We start from the raw sequence: 21,303 nt of genomic DNA on the forward strand, positions 1-21,303 counted from the left end.
CTGGGTCCTGACATACTGCGGCCGGTCCGTGAGATAGTCCAGGATCCAGGATGTGAGGTGATTAGCCACCCCTATGTGCTCCAGTTTGTCCCTCAGAAGCGCAGGCTGTATGGTGTTGAAAACTGTAATTCATTTGCGCTTTTTGTTCATACACTCAATCTTGACTTACTCCACTCTGCTTTTTGTCTGCACGTTTAACTCTGGAATACATTAAAATGTCTGGAAAGAACAGGAAGACTCGTAATACTATCCAGACACAACTGAGGCCTAGTCAACACACCGTGACCACATCCTTGAGTGAGCTGCCTGCTCCAGCTGAGTGAGCCATGCCACAGGCTGACCCCGACATGACGCCCTCAAGCTTGAGTTGCTGGCTTTGCCGAGGAAAGACATTGCCGATATTTTTAAAAAGGAACTCCAGGAGACTCTCGGGGATGCCCTGTCCACTATCAAGCTCGACCTACAAGCCGTGAAAACACAGCTGTCGACAGATAAAGTTGCTACAAATGCTATTATGTCTACACTGAAAGGTACTGTCGGGGAAATGGAGCATGCACTTTTTGCTTGTACCGATGACATCGTTCAGATGAAAACTATTATTGAGACCCTCACTGCTAACTTAGCCAAGCTGGAGAATAAATGTGTAGACTTGGAGTCTAGGTCACGGCGTAACAACATTAGGATAGTGGGAGTTCCAGAGGGTCCCGACACTTGTGCCACTGCTGCTGTAGCTGCCTTGCTAAAGGAAGCATTCGCTCTGGAAAAGGAGGCAGTTTTGGACCGGTCCGACCAGACCCTACAACCCAAGCCCAAACCTGGTGCATGACCACGAGCCATTGTGTGCAGATTTCATTATCACAGTGACTGTATTGACATCTTACGTCGTGCGAGAGAGCTCCAACAGATTAAAGTCAGGGACTTGACCATTTCAGTCTTCCCGGACCACACTGCCAAGATAGCCCGGGCTCGGGCAGCATTCAACCACCAACTTCCGGACATCAACGGCGCTTGTTATGGATTATTTCACCTGGCGCAGCTTCGCATCACATACAACAGTGTTGAGAAAGACTTCGTTTCAGCGGAGGAAGCCAGTGACTATGTCAAAACCTTCCTGTCAAAACTTCTGGGTGAGCTGTAATAGCTCTGTTAGAGCAGACTTTTTTCATTCTTTAGTGCACTCAGGGTTGTTACTATACAGCGTTCTCCTTTGTAATTAAAATAATATTATTGTTATTATTATTATTACTGCTTAGAGTTCGTTCACTACCCTTAAGCCTACTATTGCACTAATAAGTGGTTTTCTGTTTTGATGCACTAACTAGGTTAGTGTTATTTTTGTTTGTTTAATATTATGTCAGAGTACTTTTTCCTTAGTCTTTTATCGGTTACTATTGTGTAACATGGTGTATACCGTATTTTGTAATTTTGTCCTGAAAAGATCAATGGAAAAAATATTGCATTTGCACTACCTCATTTTAAGCTTTTTGCATCAACCTTTATAGGACTTATTGTCATTGGTATATTTCATTTTAACATGCTATACTATTGTATTGCCTGTATTTTATTTATCTGTTCTGTGCATTAACTTGATTTATGTTATGAGGATGTTTATTAATGTTGTTTTGCTGTAATGCTCACTTTCAGACAGAACAATATTTTGTAATGTGAGTTTATAAAAAATATGTTGTATTTGTCATTGCGCGCATACTGTTTCTCTTACTTCTCCTTTGTTTATTTGTTCTGCTTAGTCTCCCAAGTTGTTTTCACATTATTGTGGATGACTTTTGGTTACTGTGGGAAACGCTGCTGTCTCCTTTGTTCTGTGGTTATATGGGGATTTTGGGGGTGTGTGTGTCTAGGGGTTTGTTGAGGGGAGGGTGTCCCACTTCGGCTCTCTATGGCTATTTGTGTTGTTTATTTTACTTAAATGGCTAACAGCAGTATAGATCCCAGCATTGCTGGGGCAGGCACACCTCTCAGATTTATTAGTTGGAATATTAGAGGTATGGGTAATCCTGTCAGGAGACTCACCTCCGGATTAAAGATCATCATAGGCTATACTGCCCTTGGGTACATCAAGTCTTATGCATATATGTATATATACATAAAAAAAATGGAAATTGTAATTCTGTAACCTGAAGTAGGGTATTCGTGTTCAATAAAAATATTTGGAAAAAAAAAAAAAAAAAAAGTGTATGTCATATAAAAACTCAAATAATGGTCAGAGTTGTCATATGGAATATTTAAAGTGTGTTGATTGATTCACGTCGTGATCTCATGCACTGAGTAACATTACAAGTTAACGTTCCACCTTAAATGTTGCCAGCAGTCAGCCCAATGAATGAAGTTATTTTTCTCAGACTACAGCTGCTGCAAGAGGCAACAAAACATCCTTTCATTTTGTAGTTACCGTTTACTAAGAAAACTCCACAGTATGAACAGTGGTTACATGAGCCTCAAAACCAGCCACAACTCAGCCCTGACCAGAGTGACCATCTGCTACTCACCAATCAACGGACTGCAGTGTTCACAGCTCCACCTTTTCGGTGCTAGGTACCCCAACAGAAGGGGTACCAAAAATGGTAACGGTACAGAATGGTTCCATTGGTACAATCCACAACTTTTCGCAGTGGAAACAGCAAAAAGCGTATCAAACTGAACTGAACCGTACCAATCTGCTCGTTGGAAAAGGGGCTCAAATGACATGTGCTGTCCGTCTGTGTTTTGATCTCCTCCCTCTCTGTTTCAGCACTATAACAGAGAGGGCCCTGATATACAAGTACACCTACAAAAGCCTAAAATGATTATGGCACAGTGATTCCATACCAAACCAGCAGAATTCTTACAAATGGACGGTTTATCTGTGAGTCTGGCTATACAGTGATAGGAGTTAGGATAGGAGACAGCCAAGCTTCCTCAGTTTCACCTGGGGAGCATTCATTGATGTCAACCTGCATTATTAGCTATGTGCTTTTGTTTACTTAGAAACAATTTAGTGTGGACAATGAGAGAAATAAAATAACTATGTCTCAGAGTAGATTTATTGAATTATCATCATAGTCTGACAATAATGAATGGTCAGTTGTTGGAACTGGCCATTGCATATTTGATCTCTTTATCCCTTTCTCTGGTTGGAGCATTCAAGGCAGCAGTAATATTGCCATGGTGATGAAGCTTAAGAACAAGCTTCTCAGGTTTTCTTCATGGACACAGAATAAATGGTTGTTTCCATGGTGATCTGAGGTGTGGTGAAGCAGAGAGGTGTAATCTGGTGCAGGCTAGTTACTAGGGATGTAATGATCCATCGATCTGGATCGATATATCGATTTAATGATCAACGGTCCAATCACATTGATGCAAGGTGAAAACATCTATCCATATCATCATCTTTAAGATACGCTTTTATTTTGAAAGTCTGTGTCACTGTCAAACAGCGGCAGGCAGATGGCAAGCAACCAAAAGAAAGACGATGAAGATAACATTATTTACTCGGGAATAAATCAGACAGAGCACATGGCGTATGTAAACAATGCTGTTACGAGATAAAACATGACGCAACGTTACCTGCCTGGACGAGCATCTCACTCCGCTAACTTCTTGCTGTAGCAACATTAGCTGCTCCGTTTTAACAATGATCGGCTGAAAAACCGTGCATGCAGGCTGAAATTCAACCAAGCTGTTTTGTCAGGAGATACAGTGACTTTAACCACCAATAATAACGCTGCATGTAATTTGTTAAGCTATGAGTATAGAAAAAATGTCTGCTAGCCGCTGGGCTAATTTATACAATGTACATGTACATGCTAAAGCTAATAATGGGTGATTAACAAAAAACAATTGTGTTGTCCATGAACCTTGACAGTTAATACTGAGCTGAATGTTATACTTTTGTTGAATGATCTTGTTGTTAATCTGTGTTTTATGGCTATTTGGAGAAGTTTTCCTTCAGGGCTTTAAGCCAGATATTCCTTTAGTTTTATGAAAAAGATTATGGTTTGGGTTAAAATGAAAAGATTTCATCCAGAAAGGTCTCTCTGACAGAAAGCCATGAAGGTTAACTTATCCTATGTGCTGTTTTATTTGTGTTAGTTGAGTCAGTTAAAATTGAACTTTACTGCACTTATTATTTATGTTATGTGTTTTATGGCCAAAAGTAAAAAAGAAAGGGGTGGCAGCGCCTTCTGTAACAGACTGTGTTAAATGGGCATTTAATATCACCTAACATCGATCACAGACCCCCGAATCGTTCTGAATCAAAATCGTATCATGGCAGACTTTGTAATATCAGAAAATATCGTATCGTTGTCCAAAGAATCAATATTGTATTGCATGGTGATGAAACTAGTGATTTACACCCCTAATAGTTACTGAGCATTAGTTCTGACAGCTATGGCTACTCCCAAGCAGCTGGGAAAGAGGGTGGAAAGGAACTTTAACAATTAAGGCAATTTGTGATATTTCTGCTGGTTTGGCATGTGGAGAATCACTGTGCCAGAATAATTTTAGACTTTTGTATTTGTATAGATTTATTAGTGTTAGGGCTACTGTCCATGGTAATGAAACAGAGCAGGAGGAGATCAATAGGCAAACGGAACATGTCAGTTACATCAGTTCATGGTTGAGGACCCTATGGAATCTAATTCCACCCCCACTCCCTCTCCCAATGTAGCTATCCACAGACAGAGGGGGAATACCAGGAACAAGAGAGAGAGAGAGAGGCTCAAATTCCCTACTGATCACATTTGTTTATTAATCATAGCACTAACATGTCGCCTGCAGAGAGCTTTTTGAGCTGAACCTCTGAAGAGTTCTCTGTAAAATCCACATGATGGGAGGCGGTTAGAAACAGTCGTTTCTAAGTGTTAAACACTTCACATTATAACATAAAACATTTCACGTTATAACAACACAATAGTATATTGTTATAACAAGAAAAGTTTTTTTTTTTTCAAGAATAGTTTCTTGTATTAACATGATAAGTTTGTGTGGCATGAAAACACACTTTAAAAAAAAAATCAAAAAAAAAAAATCAATTTTTTCACTCTTTTGTCACTAACACACAGGTCCGAAAGGAACTTGCTAAATAAAATACAAATATCTCAGCATGGTTACACTGGCAGTTTGAATGATACAGACAGTAAAGGTACCTGTAGGTGTCTCCGATGCGATCACGGAAATAAAGAAAGTCCCTGTGATCATGGAGCAGGAGGTCCCCAGTGTTGAAATAGATATCTCCAGCTTGAAACACATCCCGTAGCAATTTCTTCTCAGACTGGGCCTGGTTGCCAGCGTAGCCCAAGAACTGGTTCATAGCTGTCAGAGGAGCTACCAGGATCCCTGCCTCTCCTATGCATAGAAACAACAAGTCCATTTAGTGGACACATGAGCTCTTCCTCTGAACATACAGCTATGTACTACAGACGTTCATGTTAAAGAACTTAGAAGTGTATTAATACCCATTTGTGCTCGTATGCATCTTCCAGAGTCTGTTCTGACTGGCTCGTACGTTTGTGGATCATATCTCAGGAGTTCAAAGGGCATAGAAAGCTGAAAAAGAAAAAATGATGAGAGTTGTGGCTTGATGAGCCATTGCTTTAGCAGTTACCATCTGACTGATGGGTTCCAGGCTTCATAAGGGCATTGCTTTATACCATACAGTTAATGAATTGTTATATACATATCATCTCACTACACTGCTCAAAAAAATTAGGGGAACACTTAAATCACACATCAGATCTTGATGAAAGAATTATTCAAGTTGAAATTCTTAACTGATGTACATTGTAGAATTTGTTGAGAACAAAATGACGTAACAACAGTCAGTGGAAACCAAAATCATCAACTAACTGAGGGCTCAAAAATCACTTAAAATCAATTTAAGTAAAAAATTGAAAATTGAAATCACAGGCTGATCCAACTTGCATGAATTCTATCACAGCAACGCATAATGTGACTCAGTAGTGTGTATGGCCTCTGAATATCTGTATACACTCCGGACAACGTCTGGGCATGCTCCTGATGAGTCAGCTGACAGTGTCCCGGGGGATCTCCTCTCAGACCTGGATCAGGGCCTAGGCTCCTGGACAGTCTGTGGCAGTACTAGGCGACGTCGGATGCACTGATACATAACTTACCATTGGTGCTCAATTGGATTTAGGTCGGGGGACAAGAGGGCCAGTCAATGGGTGCAGTTACATGATGGCTTCTCATTCAGAATGAAATAAATCTGAATGAAATCATTCGGAATTAAAGTCTTTCCATGTAGTCAACATGGGAAATATTCATTCTGAATGAGGGTTTACACGGGAGATCAGTTTAATCGCCTTTTAATCGCCTGTATTCGGGTCCGTGCAAGGTTTGGGGCAGGGAAGGTTTCTGATTGGATAGGGGGCGGGGCAGATGTTACATGTTTACGTTTACTGGAAGAAAACACTGTAGTCCTCATTCCGGATAACAAGATGCTTGACGCCGCCGTTCTTAGTGCCTTTTTCGCGCTTGTTTTGCTTATATTCTTGAAGCAGCAGTACGACAACAACCTTGTTCTGCTAATGCTTCGTCGAGGAGAAGGGAGGTAGAAGGTCGAAGAAGGGAGATAGAAGACCGTGCTTTGGCGAATGGAAACCGCTTAGTGCAACGAGTCCGACTGCTCTATCTCAGCCCGTTGATATGCACGCTATATATGTCATCGCGATGCAGAAAGACCAGAATGAACTTAAAGAGGAATGAGTGTATACAAGTGCAAGAAATTCTTTCATTCGGAATTAGAAACAGAATATTCCAGCCCCTTACATCGGATTGAATTTTCAATCGCATTGGCCATTTTCATTCCGAATTAGGTGTTTACAAGATCACTTTTAATAGGAATGAACTTTCATTCTGAATGAAAAGGGAATTTAACTGACCATGTAAACGCACTCATTGGCGGAACTGACATTCCTTTGTCATCCAGGAACTGCCGACACACTCTGGCTACATGAGGCCGGGCATTGTCCTGCACCAAAGTTATAATAGTTTTGGATTTTTCATTAATTTTAGTTTTTATTCTGTCTTGACTTTTTGTTTTCAAATTTAGTAAATTCATTTTTAGAGCATATTTGCTAGTTTTTATTAGTTTTTTTAAATGCTAAGTTTTAGTTAAGTTTTTATTCGTTTTAGTGTTAATTTTAGTTTTTTTGTAAATTGTGGTATTTGTCAAGTGCAAGATTCAAAATCATCAGAATAAGTATTGTACAAGAAAAACTCAACAAAAGATTCATTCATTCATTCGTTCGTTCATTTTCGATAACCGCTTATCCTTCCGTAACTGCTTATCCTCTTGAGGGTTTTAAAATGGATCAAGAGAACAGATGAGTAGCCGTCCACAAATCAAATATAACAGTCCACAAGATAGCAGCCCTAAATGCAAAATGTGTGCAATACTGCTTCTGAGGTTAGATGCAGGTAGTGTGCCGGGTAAAAATCAACATAGCCAATAGACTAAAGACACACATAAACATAACAACATGATCCCATTCATGAGACACGTCACATTGCTTAGCAGCCAGAAGTCTCTGGGAGCTCAATCCAAGAAAAACGTGAACAAACTCAAGAACCCAATAAACTCTAGACTATGATGAAGCATGAAGCACTTTACATTCTTACTCAGGTTCTTAAACTTATTTCTTTGTTTTTGCTATTTTTCTTTATATTTCTTTATATTTCTAATTCTTTTTATTTTCTTTTATAAACCTCTTGAATCTTGAATAGAGGTTTGATTTATTTAGACGAACCAACTCAAAATTACTTACATAACAATTGCACTAGAGGTGCAGCAGCTTTATAGCAAATCACTGCAGTTGACTAACAATACTTTACCTTGCATGTTATATTTGACATCATAAAGTGAATACAGTGAATGTTTTAGACACTGGAAGTGCACACGTATATGGTAGAACACAGAGCCCCACAGATGGTTAAGATAATGCTCCATCTCAGCTGGACGCTAATGTGCTTTACTTTATCATGTAAAACTTACATAGCCCTCTGTCCAACATTGTAAACAAAAACAAATTGAAGTCTTTGCCTTATGAATGAATGAACTATCTCAAACACAGCTTTTCAAGATTTTGTGTGTGTGTGTGTGTGTGTGTGTGGCTGGCTGACTGTGTGTCTGTGACTGTGTGAATGAATGTGTGTGTGTGGGTGTGTGTGTGTGAGAAAGAGAATGAAAGAGATGGGTGTACTTCAGTCAAGCAACATTTCTTGTTTTCTTGAGGAAAACACGCTGCTCCAGAAATGTAGTTGTTCTGTTTCTCAGGGCAGATGACAACAGTCCACATACAGAGAATATTCGCTCTAAAAAGGCTTGTGAGGCAGGGGCACTAACAACATCCAATGCCACGGGATACGTTTTGGATAGACAGCCTCTCATGATCTCCAGACCTGCAATGGTGTCTCATTAAACACACCCTGTTTGACGTCATAAAAATACTTCTTCATTTCAGTCAACAGACTATTGGTCACATCAGGCTAATTTGTCAATGACATGTTGACCTCCATATGGTATGCAAGGAAGCAGTATTTTTGAAGGACAGTAGGAAGGGAGCTTATTGGAGTTTGAGTGGCCCTTGCAGTAGCAACATCATTTTGAGAAAAAGTAGCTGGGTTATACTGTGCAGCCAGGTTTTGCACAAAAGACTGTGCTGCCCTTCTCACTGGCACTGTATCTGGTGTTTGGAGAACTAGCAAAACACTTGGATCCATTAGGCAGGCTGCTACTGGTGTAGCATCAAACTCTGGGGAATCGGGGCTAAGAGTGGCAGCAAAACGTTCTCACAAGGACTACAGCAGCACTTGAGCTAACTGCTTCCCAGCAGTAGTCGTCAGCAGGTGTGCCTCAAGGTTGAGTAGGCATTGGGGCATCGGTGGCTTAGTGGTAGAGCAGGCGCCCCATGTACAACGCTGTTGCCGCAGTGGCCCGGGATCCATTAGGCAGGCTGCTACTGGTGTAGCATCAAACTCTGGGGAATCGGGGCTAAGAGTGGCAGCAAAACATTTTCACAAGGACTTCAGCAGCACTTGAGCTAACTGCTTCCCAGCAGTAGTCGTCAGCAGGTGTACCTCAAGGTTGAGTAGGCATTGGGGCATCGGTGGCTTAGTGGTAGAGCAGGCGCCCCATGTGGGCATCGGTGGCTTAGTGGTAGAGCAGGCGCCCCATGTACAACGCTGTTGCCGCAGTGGCCCGGGTTCGACTCCAGCCTGTGGCCCTTTGCTGCATGTCACTCCCTCTCTCTCTCTCCCTCCCCCTTTCACACTTGTCTGTCCTATCAAATAAAGTTAAAAATGCCCCAAAAAAATATCTTAATAAAAAAAAAAGGTTGAGCAGGCATGTCACTACTTGTGAGAGTGACTGGCTGTCACTCTGAGGGCTCTAGTTTCCCGGCGCAGCGCAGGGTGGCGAACCCCGCGCAGAGCTAGTTTCGAGCAGCGCAACCCGAGGTCTGCCGAGGTTTGGCAGACCGAGGTGCGCTGAGATGGGTGTGGCAGCGCAGCAGGGGGAGGTGTCGACAGATCCAGCTTGGCGCAGTGACAGTTTCGTGCCAAAAGGCTTCCCCGAAGGTGCGCTAAAAGCTCGACATCTGAAACCAGGTCTACTGTCAACGCAGGTGGAGCGCAGCCGGTGTAAGCCGAAGTTTGGCTGACTGGCGGACAGTGCGCACACGTCACCAAAACCTCACAGGCAGGTTTCCAGAATATCAGGCACATTAACGATGCAATAAATAGCCACAAAACCACTATTTAATGCAACTATCTGCAATCAGCACATAAATGTATCTCTATACCGACTGTCCCGTCACATCTGATGTCAGATCAAAGGGGATTGGCACCGTTTGGCACGTTTGGCACGCGTAATGAGAGAGAAACGCAACATTGATTTACAATTGTGGTGACCTCCTCCCAGGCTACCTTTGCATCATCAGCCCGTGGAGGTCTGCTCGCAGTTCCGTATATTCGGACACTGCGAGCAGACCTCCCGGACCAAAACATAAGTTTAGTCCTGGGAGGAGTTTGGCTGTCTGACGCTGCTGCTCTCTTCTGCCATGGCGAATTGAGTAAACTCTCATTATGCCTTCGCGCGGCGCATTTAAGGGCAAGGAGAGGGGCTCATTTGATTGGTGTGATGTGTGTAAAACCCACTCCATGCCTTCTCTCCTCCCTCTTTCCGACTTGCGCCGGTAGGAGGGACGGAGGTGGGCTAGAGGAGTAGCTGCGCCAGGGCGCACGGTGTGCCAAACTTACAAAATCCGCCTGGCCACACCCAGTTGGCGAAGCACAGGTGCGCTGCGCCCCCGCCGCGCCCGGTCTGCGAAACTAGAGCCCTGAGGCTGGTCTGTGTGAATGGCAAAGGGCTCAAGCAGCTTGACCAGGTTCTCAAGCTTAGTCCAATCGCTGAGGAGAAGTGTGCCCATGCCTAGCTCCTCAAGTACTTGGATTAGTTCAGCTCTGATCTCCAGCGGTCTTCTCGCTATTGTGCTGTTCATGCATGTGCTACAATCCTGGACCAGAGTTCTGCCACACTTTTTAATCATTGCTATATTTGCCACTAACGATTTCCCCATAGCATGTACCAGGTTTCTTGCTCTTGTTATGAGTGAATCAGCATTTCGGTGCTATATGGCATCTTTCAATGTCAATCTGAAGGGTGTTCAGCTCACACTGTTCTCCCCAACATCTGGTAGGTCAAGGTTTTTGCAAAGCAAAAAGAGAAAACAGACAATTAGATTATTTAAGCATCAAATGTAAAACACACAACTTACTTTTTAACAGGTGTATACTACTTGGGTTGGATTTTTTATTTTTATTTTGAGTAGGCTTATATCAGTAGTCAAAAGTGTACTGATGTAGGCTAACTGACTACAAAAACATTGGTCTTTTTTCATGTCACTAATGACTAGTCTAAATATTATTAGTCATTTTAGTTATGAAAGAAAAAAATAAAGGGACCACATTTTCATATCAGGCATAGTAGGGCAGGCAAGGTTGGGTAAGGTTCCTGTATAGACAGGACCAAAGGCTATCTGCGGTATGTATGAAGTACATAGTTGCAGTAAAAGAAAGCAAGTAAACAAGGATTTTCCTCTCTCTTTTCCCCTGTTGAACTCTATGGGGAAATATAAAGTAAAGCTTAAAATGCTGTTTGTGACATATCCAAAATAAAAAAAATAGCCACAATTCATCCAGCCTGTTACCAGCACGTCTTGGCTGAGCCTTTGAACCATCAGCTGACTCCCCACTTTGCTCTCTGCTTCTATCCTCAAGTAGCCACACAGCCTTGATGATGTTGGAGCTGTTATCTGTCACAATGAGCAGCACCTTGTCTTCTCCTACACCCTGCATCTGACACAGCGGGCAATGGATTCCCCAGTGTGTGGATGCTCCATTCAGTGTAGGTTCAGGCAGATGGTAAACACAAGCTGACACACCCATGAAAGATGCTGTTAATCCTCTCTTGCTCCAACCATCAACACATAGGGTCAGCTTCCTTGCCCCCTTTATGATCTCTTTCAATTTCTGCATTGCCTTATCCATCTTAGCCCCAAAAAGGTTATTAACTCTTGTTTCTCAGAGAGGCTACCTTGTCCAGGTACTCTTAGTTAGCCTTCTTATGCAAGCTTTTCAAATGAACTTTCAGATCTGTGTTTTTTTTTTTCCCTTAACAAATACTCCACATACTTAATTTCCTGTTTCCATTACAAGGCACATGCTTCTATCTTTGACATGGTCATATTCAAAGGAATCCCAAACAGAACTCTGCCGCTTTCTCCCAACTTTCACCGTAGCCATGATGTTAACCAGCACGGGCAGATTGTCAACACATGACATCACAGACCATGAGGTGCCGTACGGTGCAGACAGCTGGCGTAAAACCGGCAGAGCTTAATAGATGTTACATCAACCCCAAAAGGCTTATGTATGAAATAAATTGACAAAGAAGAAAATTTCAGTTACAGTTTCAGTTAGTCATTGTTATTTTTTTTAAACTTATTTTTATTTCAGTTAAGAAAATGTTTTTTCAATTCTAGTTTCCGTTATTTCGTTCATTTGCATTAACTATAATAACCTTGTCCTGCACCAGGAGGAACCCAGGGCCCACTACACCAGCATTAGTCTGGCAATCACTTGGAGGATTTCATCCTGGTACCTAACAGCAGTCAGGGTATCGTTGGCTATGACATGGAGGTCTGTGCGACCCTCCAAGGATATGCCTCTCCAGACCATCACCCGCCCACCCACCACCAAACCTATCATGCGGAATGATAATACAGGCAGCATAATGTTCACCACAGCATTTCCAGACTCTTTCTTGCCTGTCACATGTGCTCAGTGTAAACCTTCTCTCATCTTTGAAGAGAACAGGGTGCCAAGGGCGGACCTGCAAATTCTGGTTCTCGCTGGCGAATGCCAATCGAGCTGCACGGTGCTGGGCTGCGAGCACAGGTCCCACTAGAAGACATCAATCCCTCATGCCACCCTCATGGAGTCTGTTTCTAACACTTTGGTCTGAAATGTGCACACCAGTAGCCTGCTGGAGGTCATTTTGTAGGGCACAGGCAGTGTTCCTCCTGTTCCTCCTCACATGAAGGAGCAGATACCGATGACTAGATGAACTGGAAATTAAATTAATCAGTCAGGAGGAGAGAGCAACCGTCTGTGACCACCACATGCAAAACCATTCCCTTTTTATGGGTTGTCTTGCTTTTGCCTTTTCATTACAGCTGTTGTCACTTTATTTGCACCAAAGCAGGTGATACTGATTCACAATCACTTGTGCTTCCTACATGGACAGATTGATATCTCTGAAGTTTAACTGACTTGGTGTTACACTGTGACCATTAAGTGTTCCCTTAATTTTTTTAAGCTGTGCACATCAATATTCATTATAATGTACGATGCACTACTACTTTTACGATTCAGATATTTATCAGTTTTAAATTCTCCATTTTGATTTGGAAATACTTTTAATTGCTTTCTTAAAATATTAATATTGATTTGGCGACAATGATGATTGGGGATAGCTAGCTAGTCTTGTTAAACATTCTGTCAATTTATATTTACTGTTTGTCAACCATACGCAATGTTATTGACTTCGAATCTTGCTACCCTAAAATTAGCTTTCTGGCTCATAGCTGATCCAAAGGGTTCCTTAAGCTGACTGAACTAGAAATAACAATAATAATAATAATAATAATAATAATAACAACAATAATAATACAATAATAATAATAATAATAATAATAATACATTATACTTATTTGGCGCTTTTCATGGCACTCAAAGACGCTTTACAAATTCAGGGACACAAATGTCTCTTGGAGACTTCCCGTTATCATATCCCAGTCATGGGCCACATGCTCTTGCGAATTTAAAACTGACAGAGCTAAAAAAAGATATTGAAAAAACTTGAGATGAAAAAAATCTTAACGAATCCAAAGAAAACAAACAGGGAACTGGCTATACTCAGAGCAAAGTACAATGCAGTATCCACCAAAAAGCAGTATCTAGCTTAATGAGTCTGAGGCTAAGACATTCATTCATTTTTGACTTATTCTGTTAGGGGTTGCGGGGGGGCTGGAGCCTATCCCAGCTGACATTGGGTGAGAGGCGGGGTACACCCTGGACAGGTCACCAGACTATCCCAGGACAGACAGACATTTCATGATAAAATAGAAAAGGCAAGATAAGCTTTTAGCCTGGTATCTAAAATTGCTGCAAAATGAACAATCAGTCTTTGAAATTGAATTGAAGGCAGGTATAAAAATAATAAACCCCTTACTACTCAAAGTTATAAACATCAGAATGTCCAACAATTTGACAGAACCTCCATTTACCAGACACCAGTTGGTCAAATTCCACTGCCATGAGGACCATTCAAACATCTAGTCATAGATTATTTTGACATGATAAAATCAGTACATGGGAAACGGTACATATTAGTGGTATTTGACTGCTTCAGCCGTTGGGTTGAAGCAACACCATCATCTGTTTCTGAAACTGTTGTTAAATTCCTAATACGGGAAGTCTTTCCACATTTTGGCATACCTTCAGAAATAAGCTCAGATAATGGGTCAGCATTCATACAAAAGTTAGCTAAAGGAATCTTACAGCAGTTAAGAATCAAGCAGCGATGGGAGCTGTTTAGCACCCTCAAAATCAGGGCATGGTTGAGAGAATCAGTGGGATTCTCAAAGCTAAGCTAAACAAGACCTGTGCTAGCATCAAGCTAAACTGGGTAGATGCTTTGCCGCTTGCACTTATGAGCTATCGCATGCAAACACACAGAGGCACACATCTAACTCCACATGAAATTCTAACAGGCAGACGTCTGCCAGCACCTCACTTGAGAGGGCCCTATAAGGGACCCTCACTTGAGTAGGTATAAATGGAGTTAAAAGAATATATGAACTAACTGCCATACATAAGTATTTTTACATGAAAAGAACAGGGTTCCAGGTTCTGGGCTTGGCTGCAGAGAACCTGGTAGTTACAGGGGACCATGACAACATTAATGTCTTCCGGTGAAAGTGGACTAAGCCAAGGCGAGAGGGTCCATACAAAGTGGTCCAGGTGACACCAACTGCAGAGGCCTGCGCTCTGTGTACACTGCGCTGACGTGTGTGCACTTCCAGCGAGACCAGCGAAAGCACGTGAACACACATGAAGGCAGTGCCGATGTCTCATGGTCTCGCGCATGCGCACACACATCAGCGCAGTGTACACAGAGGCAGTTAGAGCTACATGCTACAATAAGGCTAAAAACAGAGTTCAAATGACGTTTTTCCGAACAACTTTTTATGTCGGGGCTTCAGGACACTTGGATCACTATGGACAAGCAGTATGGGGGTATTTTATGGTTTCAATTCTGTGTTCTCTCCTCCGAGAACCGTCACCTTATCGTGGTGGAGGAGTTTGAGTGCCCTAATGACCCGAGGAGCTATGCTGTCGGGGGCATTTTGCCCCTGGTAGGGTTTCCCATGGCAGATTGGTTCTGGGCGAATGGTCAGACGAAGAACGGTTCAAAAGACCCTTCATGATGGACACGAACAAGGACACATGTACCCGGCCCGGAGGGTTACCGGGGCCCCGCCCTGGAGCCAGGCCTGGGGTTGGGGCCCGTGGGCGAGCGCCTGGTGGTCGGGCCTTCGCCCATGGGGTCCGGCCGGGCCCAGCCCGAACCGGCTACATGGGCTCGTCCCCCTGTAGGCCCACCACCCACAGAGGGATCCAGAAGGGTTCGGTGCAATGTGGATTGGGCAGCAGACCAAGGCGGGGGCCTTGGCGGTCCGATCCTCGGTTACAGAAGTTGGCTCTTGGGACATGGAATGTCACCTCTCTGGCGGGGAAGGAGCCGGAGCTTGTGGAAGAGGTTGAGCGCTACCGGCTAGATATAGTCGGCCTCACCTCGACACATAGTTCCGGGTCTGGAACCCTAGTCCTTGAGAGGGGTTGGACTCTCTCCTTCGCTGGAGTTGCTCCGGGTGAGAGGCGGAGGGCCGGGGTGGGCTTCCTGATAGCCCCCAGACTCTCTGCCTGTACGTTGGGGTTTACCCCGGTAGACGAAAGGGTTGCTTCCCTGCGCCTTCGGGTCGGGGAACGGGTCCTGACTGTTGTCTGTGCTTATGCACCGAACAACAGTTCAGAGTACCCACCCTTTTTGGAGTCCCTGGGACGGGTGCTGGACAGCGCCCCGACCGGGGACTCCATTGTTCTGCTGGGGGACTTCAACGCTCACGTGGGCAATGACAGCGGGACCTGGAGGGGCGTGATTGGGAGGAACGGCCTGCCCGATCTGAACCCGAGTGGTGTTCAGTTATTGGACTTCTGTGCGGGTCGCAGTTTGGCCATAACTAACACCATGTTCAAACATAAGGATGTCCATCGGTGCACGTGGCACCAGGACAGCCTAGGTCGCAGGTCAATGATCGACTTTGTAGTCGTATCATTTGACCTGCGGCCATATGTTCTGGACACTCGGGTGAAGAGAGGAGCAGAGCTGTCAACTGATCACCACCTGGTGGTGAGTTGGATCAGATGGTGGGGGAGGACGCCGCGCAGACCTGGCAGGCCCAAACGAACAGTGAGGGTCTGCTGGGAACGCCTGGCGGAAGAACCTGTCCAGATGATCTTCAACTCCCACCTCCGGGAGAGCTTCGACCGCGTCCCGAGGGCAGAGGGGGACATTGAGTCCGAATGGGCCTTGTTCCGCTCTGCCATTGTCGAGGCGGCTGTTGTGAGCTGTGGCCGCAAGGCCGCTGGGGCCAGTCGCGGCGGTAATCCCCGAACCCGCTGGTGGACACCAGAGGTGAGGGGAGCCGTCAGGCTGAAGAAGGAGGCCTACAGGGCATGGTTGGTCTGTGGGTCTCCGGAAGCAGCTGACGGGTACCGGCGGGCCAAGCGGAGCGCAGCAGCGGCAGTCGTTGAGGCAAAAACTCGGGCGTGGGAGGAGTTCGGTGAGGCCATGGAGGAAGACTATCGATCGGCTCCAAAGAGGTTCTGGCAAACCGTCCGGCGCCTCAGGGGGGGAAGGCGGCAACTTGCTCACACTGTTTACAGTGGGGGCGGGGAGCTGCTGACGTCAACTGAGGACATTGTCGGGCGGTGGAAGGAATACTTTGAGGAGCTCCTCAATCCCACCAACACGTATTCCAGTGAGGAAACAGAGACGGGGGTCTCGGGGGCGGGTCGTCCAATTTCTGGGGCAGAAGTTGCTGAGGTAGTGAAACAACTCCGAGGCGGCGGAGCCCCGGGGGTGGATGAGATTCGTCCTGGATATCTCAAGGCTCTGGATGTTGTAGGGCTGTCCTGGCTGACACGCCTCTGCAACATTGCGTGGACATCGGGGGCAGTGCCTCTGGAGTGGCAGACCGGGGTGGTGGTTCCCATTTTCAAGAAAGGGGACCAGAGGGTGTGTTCCAACTACAGGGGGATCACACTCCTCAGCCTACCCGGTAAGGTTTACTCCAGGGTGCTGGAGAAGAGGGTCCGGTCGATAGTTGAACCTCGGATTGAGGAGGAGCAATGTGGTTTTCGTCCCGGACGCGGAACCGTGGACCAGCTCTTTACCCTCGCCAGGGTGCTGGAGGGGGCATGGGAGTTTGCCCAACCAGTCCACATGTGTTTTGTGGATTTGGAGAAGGCTTACGACCGTGTCCCCAGGGGCATCCTGTGGGGGGTGCTCCGGGAGTATGGGGTTGGTGGCCCCTTGCTAAGGGCCATCCAGTCCCTGTACCAAAGGAGCATGAGTCTGGTTCGCGTGGCTGGCAGTAAGTCGGACCTGTTCCCGGTGAGGGTTGGACTCCGCCAGGGCTGCCCTTTGTCACCGGTTCTGTTCATAACTTTTATGGACAGAATTTCTAGGCGCAGCCGAGTGGTGGAGGGTGTCAGGTTCGGTGACGGGAGGATCTCGTCCCTGCTTTTTGCGGATGACGTGGTCTTCCTAGCTCCATCGAACAGTGACCTCCAGCTCTCGCTGGGGCGGTTCGCAGCCGAGTGTGAAGCGGCTGGGATGAGAATCAGCACCTCCAAGTCTGAGGCCATGGTCCTCAGCCGGAAAAGGGTGGATTGCCCACTCCAGGTCAGGGGGGAGGTCCTTCCTCAGGTGGAGGAGTTTAAGTATCTCGGGATCTTGTTCACGAGTGAGGGTAGGATGGAGCGGGAGATTGACAGGCGGATTGGGGCGGCGTCAGCAGTGATGCAGGCGCTTAACCGGTCCGTTGTGGTGAAGAGGGAGCTTAGCCAGAAAGCGAAGCTCTCGATTTACCGGTCGATCTACGTTCCAATCCTCACCTATGGTCACGAGCTCTGGGTAGTGACCGAAAGAATGAGATCGCGAGTGCAAGCGGCCGAAATGAGTTTCCTCCGCAGGGTGGCTGGGCTCAGCCTTAGGGATAGGGTGAGGAGCTCAGACATCCGGGAGGGACTCGGAGTAGAGCCGCTGCTCCTCCACATCGAGAGGAGCCAGTTGAGGTGGTTCGGGCATCTGGTAAGGATGCCTTCCGGACGCCTCCCTTGGGAGGTGTTTCGGGCATGTCCAACCGGGAGGAGACCTCGGGGCCGCCCCAGAACACGCTGGAGGGATTACATCACCCGGCTGGCCTGGGAACGCCTTGGGGTTCCCGCGGAAGAGCTGACGGAAGTGGCTGGGGAGAGGACTGTCTGGGCTTCTTTGCTGAGGCTGCTGCCCCCGCGACCCGGACCCGGATAAGCGGAGGATGACGAGTACGAGTACGAATTCTGTGTTCTTGGATGTTTTAATCTGGGTCGCCGTCAGCCATTTGGTGTGCAGTTGTGCTGCTAGCCACTTCTCCCTCGGATTTACGTAAGTGTTGTGAGGACTCTAAAACTTCACCAGAGCCTGCCTCGGCATATGGATGAGTAGATAATGGCTGAATTTTTATTTTTGGGTGCACTATCCCTTTAAGGAGCTGAAACAATACATAGGAGATAATGCAGGCAAAGGTGGAGTGTTATAGGATTTATTGGAACTGAAACTTGGACTTGGATTGATGACCAAGATGGCGGTGCTGACGGACGCAGCGGCCCCTGTCTCTCAGAGTTTGGTGCCTAAAATTGTGTGTTCCAGTGAATGTTCGTGTGCTTCGTGTTTACGTCAGTGTGTGCGCTGTTCAACGTCTATGTTGCTCAGAAGATACAGTCGCCACTGCTTTCTGGATATAAGAATTAAGTCAAAACACCGCAACTTGGATCAGAAAGTTACAGAGGAACTTCGGGGCCTGGGACTTCTCCGCTGGACTACTACATCACTGGACCCGCCTGCTACATTACACCCAGAGAGGAGGCACTGGAGGCGGTGTGAAAGAAAGCAGAAGCGAGGCAAGCGCAGAGGCATCCGGGCTATGCTTGCAGCTAGCCCACACAGACCAGGGATACTATCCCTTATTATGGTCAATGTATGCTGACTAGACAACAAAACAGACCACATACAGCTCCTGAGATCTGCGCAGCGTGATGTAAGGAACTGCTGTGTTTTCATTTTTACGGACACATGTCTTAATGACAACATGCCGGACCCCGCTATCCAGCTAGCTGGGCTAACATGCTACCGCACCGACTGGGTCTCCGTGGAGGGAGGTAAGACGCACGGCAGGGTAGTTTGTGTTTACATCAGCGATGCTTTGTGCTGGAATGCTGCTGTTGTTTACAAACACTGTTCTCCACTGGCGGAGTTCATCATTATTAAATGCCAGCCTTATTATCTATTGAGGGAGTTTACGGCAATCCTGCCAGTTGCTGTTTACATCCCTCCCACCGCTAACACCAGTGATAGTGATAGGAGTGACAACAGACAGCTGTAGCAACCCCTGTTGTTGTTGGTGGTGGTGTGTGTGGCATTACCTAAGCTTGCCACACCTGTAACACTAATCAGTGCCTCCTGGTGACACCTGGGCCCGGTGTCCACCAGTTTATATAACTAGGCCTGTTAATCATTCTCTCTCTCTCTTCCACTCTCTGCAGGCACCCTGGGTGATGTAGCAGCCTTTAGTCTTTTTGTTGACCTTTTGATCATTTCATGCATCCAACACATTCACACACACTCCATTTACACAACATGTCAACATGCACCTCATGTCTATTCTACTGATATTCACACCCCATACTTTATCATACTTTATTTGTGCAGATTTTCAGTTATTTTGTTAAATAAAAGCATTTGTTAATTCTTTAAATGGTGTGTCTCCCTCGAGCCAGGCTTTGACACAGCGCACCCAGACAGATTCCTTATCACTGCTAAAGGTTTTACTGCCCAAACTTCATCACCATGTGGACTTTCCAACGAGAGGAGACAACTCTTTGGACTTACACAACATGCAAGGGAACATACAAGGCTTCCATCCTATCCCACTGGGTCTCTCTGATCACATCACCATTATGCTGAGACCTACATATAGACCCAGAGAGAGAGCCATCAGACCAACACAAAAGGAGGTACGTGTATGGCCAGAGGAGGCCTCCTATGCTCTGAAGGACTGCTTTAACACTACGGACTGGGACATTTTCAAACAAGCAGCCTCTCACAATAACCATACAGACATAGAGGAATACACTGAGGCTGTTACAGCATACATCACTAAATGCATTGATGTCACTCACACCAAAACTATATCTGTTCGTGCTAACCAGAAGCCTTGGATGACAAGAGGGGTTCACAGGCTCCTGAGGGCTCGGGACGCAACCTTTAGGGCTGGTGACACCGCAGGCCTTGCAACAGCAAGAGCTGACCTGTTCCGTGGAATCGGGGAAGCAAAACTTCAACACAGCAAGAAAATATCTGGACACTTCGGCAACACTAGAGATGCACAGTGTCTCTGACGGGGCATCCAAACCCTCACAGTCTACAAACCCCCACCCTGGACTGGACTTGCAATAATGACATGTCTTTACTAAACTGCCTCAATGAATTCTTTAGCCGCTTTGAAACACAGAACAACATACCAGCACAGAAGACAAGCCCTCCCCTGGGCGAGCAGGCTATGTGTCTGTCCACAAGGCAGCTGGACCAGATACCTGGTTTTGCCCTAAAGTAAATGGACCTGCACTTGTATAGCTCCTTTCTAGTCATCTGACCACTCAAAGCGCTTTTTACACTACGAATCACATTCATACACTGGTGGCCGAGGCTACCATACAAGGTGCCACCTGCTACTCAGTAACACACTCACACGCCAATGGAACAGCCATTGGGATCAATTTGGGGTTCAGTATCTCGCTCAAGATACTTCGACATGCAGACCGGAGGAGCCGGGGATCGAACTGATGATCTTTCGATTGGTGGATGACCCGCTCTACCTCTGAGCCACAGCTGCCCCAAGGACTGTGCCGAGTAGGGCTGTCAAAAAAAAATTCAAAGTTCGAAATATATTCGAATATATATATTTTTTTTATAAGTTCGAACCTAAATTTGATCATTTGAATATCATTAATAACTAATAATATTAATAATGTTGTATATCATGGCGAATCCCGTTCGGGCAGAGATGGCTCGCGCACAAGCCGGGCCAGAGAGGGATGGAGAGACGGAGGGAGAGGCGCCGACGGATGAGCCCGCTGCGCCAACACCACCCACTGCGCTCCCCTGTTCGGGGAGACATACAGGGAGAGTGTTGCACCTGCTGCCTCCTTGCCTATCCTTTTTGAAGAAGAGATGAAATGTTACCAGAATGAGACCACTACGAGCCGACCAGGATCAATTCAATCAATCAATCAATCAATCAATCAATCAATCAATCAATCAATCAATCAATCAAT

At 45.7% G+C, this 21,303-nt stretch overlaps 1 protein-coding gene across 2 annotated transcripts in view; it reads right to left on the minus strand.

Moving 5' to 3' along the window:
- The window catches only part of LOC126395387 (long-chain fatty acid transport protein 6), a 57,858-nt gene that overhangs the window by 7,022 nt on the left and 29,533 nt on the right, over positions 1 to 21,303 (minus strand). For both annotated transcript variants that reach the window (XM_050052806.1, XM_050052805.1), the window contains 2 exons: positions 5,457 to 5,547; positions 5,148 to 5,346 (listed from right to left, as the gene is read on the minus strand). In XM_050052806.1, the coding sequence (XP_049908763.1) occupies positions 5,148 to 5,346; positions 5,457 to 5,547 (290 nt within the window). The remainder of the gene's footprint in view (positions 1 to 5,147; positions 5,347 to 5,456; positions 5,548 to 21,303) is intronic.

Source organism: Epinephelus moara, chromosome 9, assembly GCF_006386435.1.
Source record: "Epinephelus moara isolate mb chromosome 9, YSFRI_EMoa_1.0, whole genome shotgun sequence".
Taxonomy (NCBI): domain Eukaryota; kingdom Metazoa; phylum Chordata; class Actinopteri; order Perciformes; family Serranidae; genus Epinephelus; species Epinephelus moara.